This window comes from Oncorhynchus mykiss, chromosome 22 (genome assembly GCF_013265735.2).
Source record: "Oncorhynchus mykiss isolate Arlee chromosome 22, USDA_OmykA_1.1, whole genome shotgun sequence".
Taxonomy (NCBI): domain Eukaryota; kingdom Metazoa; phylum Chordata; class Actinopteri; order Salmoniformes; family Salmonidae; genus Oncorhynchus; species Oncorhynchus mykiss.
Window position 1 is genome coordinate 16,456,989 of NC_048586.1, and position 17,001 is coordinate 16,473,989.

At 42.9% G+C, this 17,001-nt stretch overlaps 1 protein-coding gene across 7 annotated transcripts in view; it reads left to right on the plus strand.

The window, feature by feature from the left end:
• The window catches only part of LOC110502057 (potassium voltage-gated channel subfamily H member 7), a 50,416-nt gene that overhangs the window by 12,953 nt on the left and 20,462 nt on the right, over positions 1-17,001 (plus strand). For 6 of the 7 annotated variants that reach the window (XM_036958873.1, XM_036958872.1, XM_036958869.1 and 3 more), the window contains 4 exons: positions 1,614-2,069; positions 2,284-2,304; positions 2,849-3,063; positions 6,573-6,998. In XM_036958873.1, the coding sequence (XP_036814768.1) occupies positions 1,614-2,069; positions 2,284-2,304; positions 2,849-3,063; positions 6,573-6,998 (1,118 nt within the window). The remainder of the gene's footprint in view (positions 1-1,613; positions 2,070-2,283; positions 2,305-2,848; positions 3,064-6,572; positions 6,999-17,001) is intronic. The other variant, XM_036958870.1, reaches the window with a different exon arrangement.

A 17,001-nucleotide genomic window follows, 5' to 3' on the forward strand; every position in this document is an offset into this window, starting at 1 on the left:
CATGCTCTCTCTTTCTTCCCAATGGAAATAAATACTCTACACTAGTGGGGCTGAAACGAGAAAGCGTATTCTAAATTGAATTCCCTGTCTTCTTGCTTCTGTATTGCTTCTATATCCTGTTCCTTTGACATTTCTACAAAACACACAGGAACTGTGTTCTACATAAGTACATTCTGACATAAGCAGGAGTAAAACACTAAAACAGCCATTATTAATTCAGAAGGCTCCGTGAGGATCAAGTGCTCTCTGCCCTACCATTCATAAATCAACAGCTTCTACTTGCATTCATACCAAGCCATTGCAGGGGGATGAAAACAAAAGCGTGTGTCAGCTGGTGAAGGAGGCCATGTCTGGTGATGCTGGGTTTACAGATCGATGTCGTTTTATATACAGATGAAATAAGTGAGAGGAGAAAAGCAGTAATGAATCCAGTAGGCTACTACGTAGGCTTGCCAAATTCCGGTAACTTTCGCACATTTTTCCCCCAATATCCTGGTTGTAGTTTCCGGATTTCCTTCTAATTTCCTTCTGATTCCGGAAATCTTCCATCTGGGATTTCCTGAAGACCTGAGAATTCTGGAAAAGCTACCAGAACTTTGCAACCATAACTCTATACTACTGGAACTCGAAGTTCACCTGAAATATGCAGCCCGCTACATTCCTCTGGCATCTCATATGAGTGTAAATCAAAGACACCTACAGTAGAGATGCTGAGGCAGGTATTCCTATGTCCATTTAAAAAAAAAAAACAGGTCTAAATTGCAGACTTCCTGCAATTGGGGGCTATTTCAGAGGCCTGTCCAGGGGCCCTGTTGAGAGTGATGGCTTTATTGTGTATTAGGGTTGTAACATAAGTATGTGTGGTTGGGGAATGGAAACAGATGGCAGTGACACGATGCAAGGAGGGTGCTGAACGATGGCTGCCTCATATTTATGAGTGAGCCTGGGGCTCACTTTCACCACTTCTATTGTTAATGAACCCAAACTACAGTTCCCTCACTGGTTTATATGTGCCTGTGTGTCACTCTGAAGACGTTACTGCACAGTGGACACACATGAGGCACACATTAAATTAAATTAAGGAAGGAGATTAACTTTCCGCTAAGTGTTTTCACTTATGACCTTGAACGGAGTATGATACATTGTGATACCCTGCGGTGTATGCCAATACATAGTGTCCACGTATCAACACTTTTAATTCATTAATCCTCAAATAAGAAAGAACACTATGACAGGCATTACAGCAGTATACACGCTATGCACTATGGGTAAAGGGCCGATCAAGGTTATCCAGTCACGTACCATTGAATGCCATTGGATTAGAGGTTGATTCTCCGGCTTTCTGCTTCCTCTGTTTGATCATGAACACATAAGGTAATCCAATTATAGAATTCCACACAATCAGAGAAATGAAAGTGCACCTTCCAGCTCAAAGAACAGTAATGAGATTGGCATTCATTGAAAATGTGACTGAATTGACTAAATAATTGTTGCTATTGCTTATGCTTTAGATCTTTGACATGTTATGTTAGTCAAAATCAAACTTTCTCATCATTTAATCATTTGATTGTTTGGTGCAGGAATAAACACGTCCAACATTTTCTGTTGTTTAGGAAAGGGACGATTCTTCCGATTCCGCCAGGCTGCCTTGAGTCTGGTCTCCAACAAACAGTCTCTTCCACAAGAAGACCCAGATGCCGTCGTGGTGGACTCCCTCTCCCCCAAACAGAACGAGGACTCTGTGGCTCTGACCAACTTCCAGTCGCCCCCGACCGAGGACAACTGCAGCCCCACCGATGCCAACGACACACGGGCCCTCATCAGCTCCAGCCACCACTCCTCCCAGGCCAGTGTGCATGGACCCGGACCCCTGGACCACTCCTCTCCCAAGCAGCACCCGTGGGACAGGCTGTACCAGACGGAGGCGCACCAGTCCACCACCTGCCTCGCACACACCATCTCCAGAGGCAGCATCAGCGGGAGCAGCATGAGGCGAGCGTCCTCCGTCCACGACATAGAAGGCTTCAGCAACTCCAAGAGCATGTTCAGGGACCGACACGCGAGTGAAGGTAAAGTAGGACGATGAAATGTCTAGCGAAAGCTTTGTGGTCCCTAGATTTCGAATGGGGACAGAGCTATTGTCATCTTTGTGTCTTGTGAGTACTCCTTGCTCAGGAATTGTGTATTACAGCATACTATTACGGATCCATGCCAACAATATCTGCATCCACAGTACTATTTCTATCTTCTCTCTTCCTCTCGCCACTTTGATGCTGCTTTTAGACAATGGTCGCTATATCAGAGGTAACGATGCGTTCACTGACCATGCTTGTTGTGCATTGGACTGTTTGAAGCATGTGTCCTAATCAAGCCAATTGACCACAAGTGATGATGATTTCTCCCTGAAATTCTACCCTCAACGAAGCGCTGCACTTGAGAATGTGTTGTGACTTAGACAGTTGAGTGTTTTTTTGTCATGTCAGCTTTTTTAAATGTCTTTGAATGATTGATCAACACCTCCTGAATGAAAGCCTGCTGCCTCCACTGATTGCTAATATTGCCATCCCCACCCAACCTAACACCTGCATGAAAGAAAGCTATTTTGCTTTCTGGGGTCGGGTGGGGGGGGGGGGGGTGGGGGGGGAATCAGTGGTCACTATGCTCTGTCTGCTTCCCATCAGTTTCCCTGATCACCAACGCCAACCATCATCAAATGTGTGATGTTTGGCTCACTGCTACAGTTTTTGACCTCTGTCCAGGTACTACTCCATGTCCTTTACTAGAGCTGTGCTATACTGTATTACCACCTCTCTACAGTCAATTTCTTTGGGTTGTCTTTACGTTCCAGGTCCGTTCAATCATCTCAAGTCCAGTTTGCTGGGCTCCACCTCTGAGTCCAACATCAACAAGTACAGCACCATCAACAAGATCCCGCTGATTGCGCTCAACTTCACGGAGCGGAATAACGAAAACAAGGCACACTCTCCCCCATCGTCAGAAAACACTATCATAGCACCCAAGGTTAAGGACAGAACGCACAACGTCACTGAGAAAGTCACACAGGTGAGACAATTGGCTGTCTGGAAAGCACATTTGACTCTTTTTTTTTTTTTCCCCCGTACAACTTTCATGTTACATGATGCGTACGAGCCACAAAATAAGCCATTTACCAAATGAATGCCAGACACATTGCTGCCTATATTATTCATTATGTTTGTACAAATGGCTGCTTTTGAATCATATATTTCCACACTGTTTGACATTGTTTCTCCAATTCATTGCATTAGTACCAATCTCATCAATGAATAGCCGGTGTGATTTGCTCTGTGGAAAAACAAGTCCAGCAGTGTAATACAGTATGCAGTAGAATCGCTCCTGCTTGTTCCCTCAACAAGTAAGCGCTGTATAGTGACTGTCCTCTCATTACCGTCAGTGTCAAACCGTCAGCACAGGCTGTAGGGTAGAGCACCAAGCTTTCCCGTACAACCAGACCTTCTTTGACAAGCACTCCTCCTGACAATGACATTCTATAGAAGAGACGAGCCATTCTCACTCATAAGTACAGCCATCATCCGACTGAACTCTCTGAATTCTCTGTGTTGCACTACCTTGAATTGGCCATTCGGTGGGTGGGTTTTTCACATTAGATACGGTAGATGTCGAGATGCATGGGAGAATCCATAATTCATCTTGTAGATGTACTGAGGCAACATAAAACAAAGGCCTCTGTCCTCATCATTTCTCCAGCACTATCATCAGATAGAAGGTCTCTCTTTGCAGCCTGTCAGAGCTCATTAAGATCCAAAGGAGAGGAAAGCCACATACTAACTGGACATTATAAACTGGGTGGTTTGAGCCCTGAATGCTGATTGGCTGACAGCCATGGTATATCAGACCGTATCAAATCAAATCAAACTTTATTTGTCAGATGCGCCAAATACAACAAGTGTTGACCTTACTGTGAAATGCTTACTTACAAGCACTTAACCAACAGTGCAATTCGAGAAGAGTTAAGAAAATATTTACCAAATAAACTAAAGTAAAAAATTGTGGAGTACCGAGTCAGTGTGCAGGGGTACAGATTAGTTGAGGTAATTTGTACATGTAGGTAGGGGTGAAGTGACTATGCATAGATAATGAACAGCGAGTAGCAGCAGTGTACAAAACGAGTGGGGGGGGTGGGGGGGGGTCAATGTAATAGTCCGGTGGTCATTTGATCAATTATTCAGCAGTCTTATGGCTTGGGGGGTAGAAGCTGTTAAGGAGCCTTTTGGTCCTAGACTTGGCGCTCCGGTACTGCTTGCCGTGCGGTAGCAGAGAAAACAGTCTATGACTTGGGTGACTGGAGTCTCTGACAATTTTATGGGCTTTCCTCTGACACCACCTATTATATAGGTCCTGGAAGGCAGGAAGCTTGGCCCCAGTGATGTACTGGGCCGTACGCACTACCCTCTAGCGCCTTACGGTCAGATGCCGAGCAGTTGCCATACCAGGCGGTGATGCAACCGATCAGGATGCTCTCGATGGTGCAGCTGTAGAACTTTTTGAGGATCTGGGGACCCATGCCAAATCTTTTCAATCTCCTGAGGGGAAAAGGTTTTGTCGTGCCCTCTTCACGACTGTCTTGGTGTGTTTGGACCATGATAGCTAGTTGGTGATGTGGAAACTCTCGCCCCACTACAGCCCTGTTGATGTTAATGAGGGCCTGTTCGGCCCACCTTTTCCTGTGGCCCGCTATCAGCTCCTTTGTCTTGCTCACATTGAGGGAGAGGTTATGTTCCTGGCACCACACTGCCAGTTCTCTGACCTCCCCCTATAGGCTGCCTCATTGTTGTCGGTGATCAGGCCTATCGCTGTTGTGTCGTCAGCAAACTTAATGATTGTGTTGAAGTCGTGTTTGGCCATGCAGTCGTGGGTGAACAGGGAGTACAGGAGTGGACTAAGTACACACCCCTGAGGGGCCCCGGTGTTGAGGATCAGCGTGGCCGACGTATTGTTGCCTACCCTTACTACCTGGAGGCAGACCGTCAGGATGTCCAGGATCCAGTTGCAGAGGGAGGTGTTTAGTCCCAGAGTCCTTAGCTTAGTGATGAGCTTCGTGTGAACTATGGTGTTGAACGCTGAGTTGTAGTCAATGAACAGCATTCTCACATAGGTGTTCCTTTTGTCCAGGTGGGAAAGGGCAGTGTGGAGTGGAATTAAGATTGCGTCATCTGTGGATCTGTTGGGGAGGTATGCGAATTGGAGTGGGTCTAGGGTATCCGGGAGGAGCCATGATCAGCCTTTCAAAGCACATCATATAGCTACCGACGTGAGTGCTACAGGGCGGTAATCATTTAGGCAGGTTACCTTCGCTTCCTTGGGCACAGGGACTATGGTGGTCTGCTTGAAACATGTAGGTATTACAGACTCATTCAGGGAGAAGTTGAAAACGTCGGTGAAGACACTTGCCAGTTGGTCTGCGCATGCTTTGAGTACACGTCCTGGTAATCCATCTGGCCCCGCGGCTTTGTGAATGTTGACCTGTATAAAGGTCTTGCTCAAATCGGCTACGGAGAGCGTTATCAAACAGTCATCACAGTATACCACAGGAATTACAAAATCTTTATTTTTACTGCTCTAATTATGTTGGTAACCAGTTTATAATAAAAAATAAAGCACTTCGGGGGGTTGTGATATATGGCCAATATATCTCAGCTAAGGGCTGTGTCCAAGCACTCTGCGTTGCGTCGTGCTTAAGAACAGCCCTTAGCCGTGGTATATTGGCCATATACCACACCCTCTCGGGCATTATTGCTTAATTAGATTACAACATTGCTTAGATAGCCAAAATAAGCCCCAGAGTCAGAGTCCAACCATGGAGAGAAGCTAACCCAGAAGCTGTTGAGCAATGGACACTGTCTGTTGTATCTCTACCATTGTTATTAACAGAGCACTGCGAAAGCTTTTGTAGAAGCTACCATTTTCAAAAGATGTATTGCTATGATATATAACCTGATTATCCTCCCTCAATTCTATCATTAAATCAAATTGCATTTTCAAAATGATCTACCCCTACAAAATCTATACGTGAATTTACTACCGGAATGTTAGACGGTAAGGCAGTGATTCTGTAGCCTGGTTGCCTTCGCTGTTCAGCAATTACAATCCACTCCTTGTAATTTGCCAAAGACAGGAGTGGAATGTTAGCTAAAAAGACTGTTACCCAGACTTGGGATTCTGTGGAACACATTTGATATTGGGAATCCTATTATTCCTTCCCAAGACGGTGGCAATCATCCTGTCTGTCAAATGAGAGGAGAGGACTTGTCCTAATAGAGTTGGACTGTGCCTCACTTACTCTCAGCTGAATCATAGCGGCTGTCAAGTCCTTGAGCCAGGTACATTACCTCGATTGCTCCGGCAATAGCCAGCTACTGAGATAAGGGAGTTAAAAGCTGCCTCGGATAGATTATTATATTGCCACTTAGAGAAATGTTTGACACTCAAATCTACAGAGTAAAACTTTTTGCCCGAATTTGTTTAAATTAGTGTTCTTGGTGATTGCTGTCCCCTCCTCTCTGCTACTACAGGTACTGTCACTGGGTGCTGATGTCCTTCCAGAATACAAGCTCCAGACTCCACGCATGGACAGATTCACCATCCTCCACTACAGTCCCTTCAAAGCTATGTGGGACTGGCTCATCCTGCTGCTGGTCATCTATACAGCCATCCTCACACCCTACTCTGCTGCTTTCCTACTCAATGACCGCGAGGAGCAAATGAGGCGCGAGTGTGGATACTCCTGCAATCCCCTGAACGTGGTGGATTTCATGGTGGACATCATGTTCATCGTTGACATCGTTATCAACTTCCGGACCACATATGTGAACCTAAACGAGGAAGTCGTCAGCCAACCAGGGAAGATCGCCATTCACTATTTCAAAGGCTGGTTCCTTATAGACATGGTGGCTGCGATCCCCTTTGACCTGCTTATCTTCGGTTCAGGATCAGATGAAGTAAGTCATCCCTAATGCATGTCTTTCCCTGTGTTTTTCTCTCTGGGAGTTTTATTGCATATCACTTCAGCAGTGCTTCCACTCTTTTCCCATTTATTAAGCTCAGACTTATGCCCGTGGGCTACATCTTAAAGGCTGAATTTTTCTGTCTCGGCCCTGAAAGGATTACTGTATTAAATTGCATGTTGTTGTTGTTGTTTTTTTTGAATGGCCGTCGTTTCAAAATCCATTTACGTGGATTAATGGCTTCAATGATGCATTTAAATGAGGAGCGAGCCAGCAGAGCCCAGCAGTGCTGTGTGCACAGCTGACATACAGATGTGAAAGGCCCATTGGCAGGCAGGCCCACAGGGCAGGATTAAGCAATCATAGACCCCAGGGCTTTGGATTTTTATGCCCCCCACCACCCCCGACACACCCTAATTTTCTGTCAACAAATCTGCGCACAAAGTTGCGTGGTAAATTTACGGTTGAAGATGAAGCCCCTTTATAGTAAAGCCGTAACATTTGCGATGTGGCACAGGCTACTGTTTTTAGGATTTCTAGACATGGGGGAAAAATTGTAGGAGGGTTGGGATTTTTTGGGTGGCTTTTAATAAATGCATTTCATTTACATGGCAGAAGACATTAGTAGAATACTTTCTTATACCACACAAATGAATTAAATGAGTGGCTACTCTGACACTGACAAACTGAGATCAATAAAAACGATCTGGTCTTGAATTAAAACAATAGCCCAGGCCAATGAAGGGACACACAGATTTTACAATATTAGGAGGAAATAAATGAATAAATATATATAAAGGTAGGGCCGTGGAAAAGCAAAAAAAAAGGTAGGGACGTGGATCAGAAAACCACTCAGTATCTGGTGTGACCACCATTTTCCTCATGCAGCATCTCCTTTGCATTGATCAGGCTATTGATTGATCAGGCTATTGATTGATCAGGCTATTGATTGTGGCCTGTGGGATGTTGTCCCAGTCCTTTTCAATGGCTGTGTGAAGTTGCTGGATATTGGCGGGAACTGGAACACGCTGTCGTACGCATCGATCCAGAGCATCACAAACATGCTCAATGGGTGACATTGTCTTGTGAGTATGCAGGCCATGGAAGAACTGGGACATTTTCAGCTTCCAGGAATTGTGTACAGATCCTTGCGACATGGGGCCTTGCATTATCATGCTGAAACATGAGGTGATGGTGGCAGATGAATGGCACGACAATGGGCATCAGGATCTCGTCACGGTATCTCTGTGCATTCAAATTGCCATCGATAAAATGCAATTGTGTTTATTGTCCATAGCTTATGCCTGCCCAACCCATAACCCCACCATGGGGCACTCTGTTCACAACGTTGACGTCAGCAAGCCGCTCGCCCACACGACGTCATACATGCCGTGTGCCATCTGCCCGGTATTCACCCGTGAAGAGCACACTTCTTCAGCATGCCACTGGCCAACAAAGGTGAGCATTTGCCCACTGAAGTCAGGTTACGACGGCGAACTGCAGTCAGGTCAAGACCCTGGTAAGGACAACAAGCAAGCAGATGAGCTTCCTTGAGACTGTTTCTGAACGTTTGTGCAGAAATTCTACGGTTGTGCAAACCCGCAGATTCATTAGCTGTCCGAGTGGCTGGTCTCAGATGATACTGCAGGTGAAGAAGCCGGATGTGAAGGTCCTGGGTTGGCATGATTACACGTGGTCTGCGGTTGTGAAGACAGTTGGATGTACTGCCAAATTCTCTAAAATGACGTTTCAGGCAGCTTATGGTAGAGAAATGAACTCGCCAATTGCATGCTCTCTCAAAACTTCAGACATCTGTGGCATTGGGTTGTGAGACAAAACGGCACATTTTAGAGTGGCCTTTTATTGTCCCCAGCACAAGATGCACCTGTGTAATGATCATGCTGTTTAATCAGCTTCTTGATATGCCACACCTGTCAGGTGGATGGATAATTTTGGCAAAGGAGAAATGCTCACTAACAGGGATGTAAACAAATTTGTGCACAACATTTGAGAGAAATAAGCTATTTGTGCATATGGAACATTTCTAGAATCTTTTATTTCAGCTCATGAAACAGAGGACCAGCACTTTACATGTTGCACTTATATTTTTGTTCAGTATATAGACAGTGCATCGGAAAGTATTCAGACCCCTCCCCCTTTTCCACATTTTGTTACGTTAAAGCCTTATTCTAAAATGGATACAATCAATCTTTTCCTACACGCAATGCCCCATAATGACAAAGTGAAAACAGGTTTTTTAGAAATTTGGAGGCACAGATCTGGGGAAGGGTACCAAAAATGTTTTCACCATTGAAGGTCCCCAAGAACACATTGGCCTCCTTCCTTCTTAAATGGAAGAAGTTTGGAACCACCAAGACTCTTCCTGGAGCTGGCTGCCCAACCAAACTGGGCAATTGGGGAGAAGGGCCTTGGTCAGGAAGGTGACCAAGAACCCGATGGTCATACTGACAGATCTCCATAGTTCCTCTGCAGAGATGGTTGTCCTTCTGGAAGGTTCTCCCATCACTGCAGTACTCCACCAATCAGGCCTTTATGGTAGTGGCCAGACAGAAGCCACTCCTTAGTAAAAGGCACAACAGCCTGCTTGGAGTTTGCCTAAAGGCACCTAAAGGACTCAGACCATGAGAAACAAGATTCTCTGGTCTGATGAAACCAAGATTTAACTTTATGGCCTGAATGCCAAGCGTCACATCTGGAGAAAACCTGGCACCATCCCTACGGTGAAGCATGGTGGTGACAGCATCATGCTGTGGGGATATTTTTCAGCGACAGGGACTGGGAGACTAGTCAGGATCGAGGGAAAGATGAACGGATGCAAGTACAGAGAGATCCTTGATGAAAACCTGTTCCAGAGTGCTCAGGACCTCAGACAGGACAACGACCCTAAACACACAGCCAAGACAACGCAGGAGTGGCTCCGGGACAAGTCTCTGAACGTCCTTGAGTGGCCCAGTTAGAGCCCAGACTTGAACCCAATCGAATATATCTGGAGAGACCTGAAAATAGCTGTGCAGCGATGCTCCCCATCCAACCTGACAGAGCTTGGGAGGATCTGCAGAGAGGAATGGGAGAAACTCCCTAAATACAGGTGTGCCAAGCTTGTAGCGTCATATCCAAGAAGACTCGAAGCTGTAATTTCTGCCAAAAGTGCTTTAACAAAGTATTGAGTAAAGGGTTTGAATACTAATGTAAATGTGATATTTCAGTCTCTTTTTTAAAATAAATGTGCTAACCTGTATTTGCTTTGTCATTATGGGGTATTGCGCGTGGGAGAAAAAAACAATTTAATCCATTTTAGAATAAGGCTGTAACGTAACAAAATGTGGAAAAAGTCACAGGATCTGAATAGTTTCCGACTGCATTGTATATACATACGTAAGCTACTAAATAAACTTTTCAGTGCCACACTGACTCACCCAATGATGAAGATGAAGCCATAGGCTACTCACCGGTGATGGTCGCTGCGCTCCTCGTGGCAATAGCTTATCTCAAGATGAGCTACTTTTAAAAAACAGTGCTGTTGTTCGCTCAAAATTGGGAGTTGTTTTGAGGACTTTTGTTCTGTTATTGGTTCTACAGACAGATTCGTCTTCTCTTTTCAGCAGTAGGCATTTGCTTTACAAACTGTACTTTTTTCTGGTGATTGTAGCCTAGAGGTTAAGAGTGTTGGGCCAATAACCAAAATGTTGTTGGATCGAATTCCTGAGTCGACTAGGTGATAATCTGACGTTGTCCCAGCAAATCCCTCTAGATAAGAGTGTCTGTTAAATTACTAAAATGTTAATGTATTTAGACATTTTTAAAAGGAAAACTGACAGCTGAAACCAACCATAGAAATATAGTCCACAGATAGCAGTTCCCATTCAAGTCAGGAATGGCAGCCATTGCTACTGTAGTGTACCCATGAGTTTAACAAAATGCCAGGGTAAGAAGTTCCAAAACCCTTCTATGGATGATATGTCTATGGCCACAATGCAACAAGCTGTTCTGTATTTGGCTGGCATTCTGCCCAAATTGCTGCCTTACTGACGGTAGGCATACTGGTAACTGCCATAATAAAATAAATAAGTAAATGAGGGATACAAAGTAGATGTTATGGGGGTGCATTTTCCTGCCATGGTTTAGGTCCACTTGTCTGTGCCAAGGCACATTGAAACTGTTCTGGCAGCTCATAGTGGCCCAACACCCTATTAAAACACATTATGTTGGTGTTTCCTTTATTTTAGCAGTTACATGTATGTGATTGTGATAAAACTTAATTCACAGTTGTTTTTTGAAACTATTGATTCTCTGTGGCTAAATTATGCTTTCTGGTGTATTTTGAACATTGAGAGTGGGCTCCTGTGGGCTCCTGTGGGCTTTGGTCCAGGGGCTTCCCTGTAAGCCCCTGCATTAATCCAGCCCTGGGCAGGCCGGCATGTTTGCTTGTTTGTTAATGAGGGAATATCCTTTCAGTGCTTTATCATGCTCTGTTGGCACACCCATAGAAATAAGAATGAATAGAACAGGCGTTCCCATTCAAGTCAATGATGGCATAATGGGTGGATTGGTGGCCATGTGAGTCTACCCATTGGAGCAAAGCAGAAAGTAAAAGCAGGAAGTGTACCCATCAATCTGTGCTGTGATTTGTTGAATCCTAGGTTGAAGATTACAATGTTAAGACAACAAGGTTCTAATCTCCCCTAACCCTTTGCAATTCATGAGACCAGCGTTGCTAGTTAGTTATTTTCTAACGCCTACGCATGGAATTATTATATTGTCTTAACCTTGTTTTTTTAACATGGGTTGAATCAACTCAAATGACATTACAAAAAATGCATTCCCTTGCATGAGCCACATCACTTAACATAATTTGAATGAACATTCTACATTACCATTGGAATTATTACATCACAATGCCAGACAGCCATTGCGAGTGTACCTATGAGTTTACCAGTCAAATTTCTAGGGTTAGACGTTCCAAGCCCGTTCTATTTAGTCTTATGTCTATGGGTTCACCAGAACACGAGAGAGACAGCTTGCGATTCATTTCTAAAGCATAATCACCTATTCCACCTCTACTACTGAGTCAGCTCCCGAGTGGTGCAGCGGTCTAAGGCACTGCATTTCAGTGCTAGAGGTGTCACTACAGATCCTGGTTCGATTCCAGGCTGTATCACAACCGGCCGGTATTGGGAGTCCCATAGGGCGGTGCACAATTGGCCCAGCGTCGTCTGGGTTAGGTTTTGGCCGGGGTAGGCCGTCATTGTAAATAATAATTTGTTCTTAACTGACTTGCCTATTTATATAAAGGTTAAGTGTATGTATATACTGTATATATATATATATATATATTTAAAGTCAGTCAGTGAATATTGACAACAAATCAAAATAAAAACCGGTGCCGAGTCATCGTTTAATTTCAGCATGTCACAATTTAATTTAATACAAAATCGTTCAATGTTCAGTTTAGCCCCATTGTCTTCTATGCTACCAAGGTTTGTCTCACTTTTTCCTTTCAACATGTACATTTTTTTTTCCTGATTTAAAGAAGCAGATGTTTTCATGTACTGTATGTGTTGGATGAAGCTGCACCATGCCTATGAAACAGGTGTTTAGGGGTAATTGGTGACCATTTTTATCAGTTTGCTTTATTGAGCTATTTTATCACAACCTGCAAGTGTTACTGGATTCACATCTTTGCCCTTTCGAAGCACAGTTGGTGTCTAACAGGATGATCAGGGAGCTTCATAACCAAGCCAGCAGGCTCCCGCGCTGTGTTTAAGGTCTCTCTCATGCTTTAGCTGCTTAAGCGGAAATCATAGTCCACAGCTGAGACGCAGTAGTCCAGCATCCCATTGTGACATAGCTATTCTACACATTTTGTCATCGGGCGTAGAGTAAATGTAACAATTTTATAACAAATATAATGCAATTCTATTCATTTTGCCATGGGGCAGAGAGAAAAATGTGCAGTTTTACAGATAATTCTAACCATTTTAGCATGAGGTGGATATTATTTTTGCAGTTTAAAGCGAATTTCCTGCTTTTATACACATTTTGCCATAACTTATACCATGTCAATATGCAGTGCTGGAAAACGTACCCAATTGTCATACTTGAGTAAAAGTATAGATACCTTTTTAATAGAAAGTTACTCAAGTAAAAGTGAAAGTCGCCCAGTAAAATACTACTTGAGTTAAAGTATTTGGTTTTAAATATACTTTAAGTAAATTGCAAATTGTAATTGCAAAAATATACTTAACTATCAAAAGTTAAAGTTTAAATAATTTCATGTCTTATATTAAGCAAAGCAGACAGCAACATTTTCTTGTTTCAAAAATGTATGGAAAGCCAGGGGCACACTCCAACACTCAGACATTATTTACAAAAGATGCATTTGTGTTTAGTGAGTCCGCCAGAACTTAAGCAGTAGGGATGACTACATGTTCTCTTGATGAAGTGCGTGAATTTCAAAAAAATTCTGTTCTGCTAAGCATTCAAAATGTAACGAGTACTTTGGGTTGTCAGGGGAAATGTATGGAGTAAAAAGTACAAGATTTTCTTTTGGAATGAAGTAAAAGTGTCGTAAAAGTAGTCAAACATATAAATAGTAAAGTACAGATATCTCTAAAAACTAGTACCCGCAAAACACCAGTCTCAATGTCAACAGTGAAGAGGCGACTCCGGGATGCTGGCATTCTAGGCAGAGTTGCAAAGAAAAAGTCATATCTCAGACTGGCCAATAAAAAGAAAAGATTAAGATCGGCAAAATAACACTCTCATCCTGGAGTCGCCTCTTCACTGTTGACGTTGAGACTGGTGTTTTGTGGGTACTATTTAATGAAGCTGATAGTTGAGATTTTATGAGGCGTCTGTTTCTCAAACTAGACACTATAATGTACTTGTCCTCTTGCTTTGTTGTGCACCAAGGCCTCCCATTTCTCTTTCTATTCTGGTTAAAGCCAGTTTGCGCTGTTCTGTGAAGGGAGTAGTACACAGCGTTGTACCAGATCTTCAGTTTCTTGGCCATTTCTCACATGGAATAGCTTTCATTTCTCAGAACAAGAATAGACTGATGTGTTTCAGAAGAAAGTTCTTTGTTTCTAGCCATTTTGAGCCTGTAATCAAACCCACAAATTCTGATACTCCAGATACTCAACTAGTCTAAAGAAGGCCAGTTTTATTGCTTCTTTAATCAGGACAACAGTTTTCAGCTGTGCTAACATAATTGCAAAAGGGTTTTCTAATGATCAATTAGCCTTTTAAAATTATAAACTTGGATTAGCTAAGACAATGTTCGATTGGAACACAGAGTGATGGTTTTTGATAATGGGCCTCTGGGCGCCTATGTAGATATTCCATAAAAAATCTGCCGTTTCCAGCTACAATTGTCATTTACAACATTAACAATGTCTACACTGTATTTAAGATCAATTTGATGTTATTTTAATGGACAAAAAAAATAGCTTTTCATTAAAAAACAAGGACATTTCTAAGTGACTCCAAACTTTTGAACGGTAGTGTATATATATCCACACACCGTGCATTCGGAAAGTATTCAGATCCCTTGACTTTTTCCACATTTTGTTACGTTACAGCCTTATTCTAAAATCGATTAAATAAATACATCTACACGCAATACCCCATAATGACAAAGTTACAACAGGTTTTTAGAATGTTTTGCTAATTTATTAAAGATAATGTCCCTTTAGAGAATTTGGCAGTACGTCCAACTGGCTTCACAACCGCAGACCACGTTTAACCACAACAGCCCAGGACCTCCACAATCCAGCTCTTCACCTGCGGGATCGTCTGAGACCAGCCACCCAGAAAGCTGATGAATCTGTGGAGTATTTATCTCTGTAATAAAGCCCTTTTGTGGGGAAAACCTCATTCTGATTGGCTGGGCCTGGCTCCCCAGTGGGTGGGCCGATGCCCACCCATGGCTGCGCCCCTGCCCAGTCATGTGAAATCTATATACTAGGGCCTAATTTATTTATTTGAATTGACTGATTTCCTCATATGAACTGTAACTCAGTCAAATCTTTGATATTGTTGCATGTTGCATTGTGGGTTTTGGCCTGACTTGCACTCCTTGACGAGTTATTACAATTGGGCTTTAGAGGGCATGTTAATAGGGAGTCTGTTTTATGTTGGTAAAGGACTTGTTGTGCTATTACATCAGAGTGGTCTTGTAGATTAGACGTAACATAGTCAACTTAAATCCAGGACACTCAAATTAATATTATATGTTATGTGGTTACATAAGCTAGAAGGTTACTTAAGGCAAAAGGGGGGTAGATGGATGGGTCTATAGCAAACCAAAGGTTGTACGTTTGAATCTCATCACAGACAACTTTAGCATTTGAACAACTTTGCAACTCGGCTACTTACTACTTAAATAGATACTTTGCAACTACTTAGCATGTTAGCTATCTTTTCCCCTAACCCTTCCCCCTAAACCTAACTTTAACCCTTTAACCTAACTCCTTAACCTTAAACCTAACCTTACCCCCTAGTGCTAGCTAACGTTACCTCAGACCACGTTGATTATATAAGCCCTATGTGGAGCTAGATCTGGGATGGGCAACTGCACCCCTTTTGAAGCCCCCCCCCCCAAAAAAAATAACTTGTTGCAAGTGCATCAGCAGTTTTTCCTCTTTATGTCAGTAATTGATAGCCATGAAATTAGCCCATGTCAGATAAATAAAATGTAGATTGGTAAATTAGTCTAGCGGCCAAAAAGCTTTCAGTGTAAAAAACAGATGTATAGTCTGTAGAAAAGATAATGGACCAATATAATTTTAAATAATATAATCAGCTAGACAGTGAGTGGAACTGAAAATTCCAAAAACATTTTGGTATTAAGTTTCAGCAAAAGAACATGGCAAAATGCATAGAATTGGAGGAAATTATCAATGTTTTCAATTGTACCTGTTTCACATATTGCCCTGCAGCCATGTCTCACTGCAGCTTCAACTCTGAAATCTAAGGCCATTCAGCAAACATACTCCCTCAGCCACACCACAGGCTCAGCCACACATAGAGCACTAGTCAAACACTTGGACACACCTACTTATTCAAGGGTTTTTATTTATTTAGACTATTTTCTACATCATAGAATAATAGTGAAGACATCAAAACTATGAAATAACACATATGGAATCATGTAGTAACCATAAATGTATTAATTATATTTTACATTCTTCAAAGTAGCCACCCTTTACCTTGATGACATTTTTGCACACTCTTGGCATTCTCTCAACCAGCTTCACCTGGAATGCTTTTCCAACAGTCTTGAAAGAGTTCCCGCATATGCTGAGCACTTGTTGGCTGCCTTTCCATCACTCTGTGTTTCAACTCATCCCTAACCATCTCAATTGGGTTGAGGTCAGGTGATTGTGGAGGCCAGGTCATGCAGCACTCCATCACTCTCCTTCTTGGTCAAATAGCCCTTACACAGCCTGGAGATATGTTGGGTCATTGTCCTGTTGAAAAACAAATTATAGTCACATTAAGTGCAAACCAGATAGGATGGCGTATCACTGCAGAATGCTGTGGTAGCCATGCTGGTTAAGTGTGCCTTGAATTCTAAATAAATCACAGACAGTGTCACCAGAAAAGCACCACATGCGGAGATCATCTGTTCACCTACTCTGCTTCTAGCAAAGACACAGTGGTTGGAACCAAAAATCTTGAATTTGGACTCATTAGACCAAAGAACAGGTTTCCTTTGGTCTAATGTCCATTGCTCATATATCTTGGCCCAAGAAAATCTCTTCTTATTATTGGTATCCTTTAGTAATGGTTTCTTTGCAGCAAATCAACCAAGAAGGCCTAATTCACATTGTCTCCTCTGGACAGTTGATGTTGAGATGTTTGTTACTTGAACTCTGTGAAGCATTTATTTGGACTGCAATTTCTGAGGCTGGTAACTCTATTGAACTTATCCTCTGCAGCAGAGGTAACTCTGGGTCTTCCTTTCCCGTGGCAG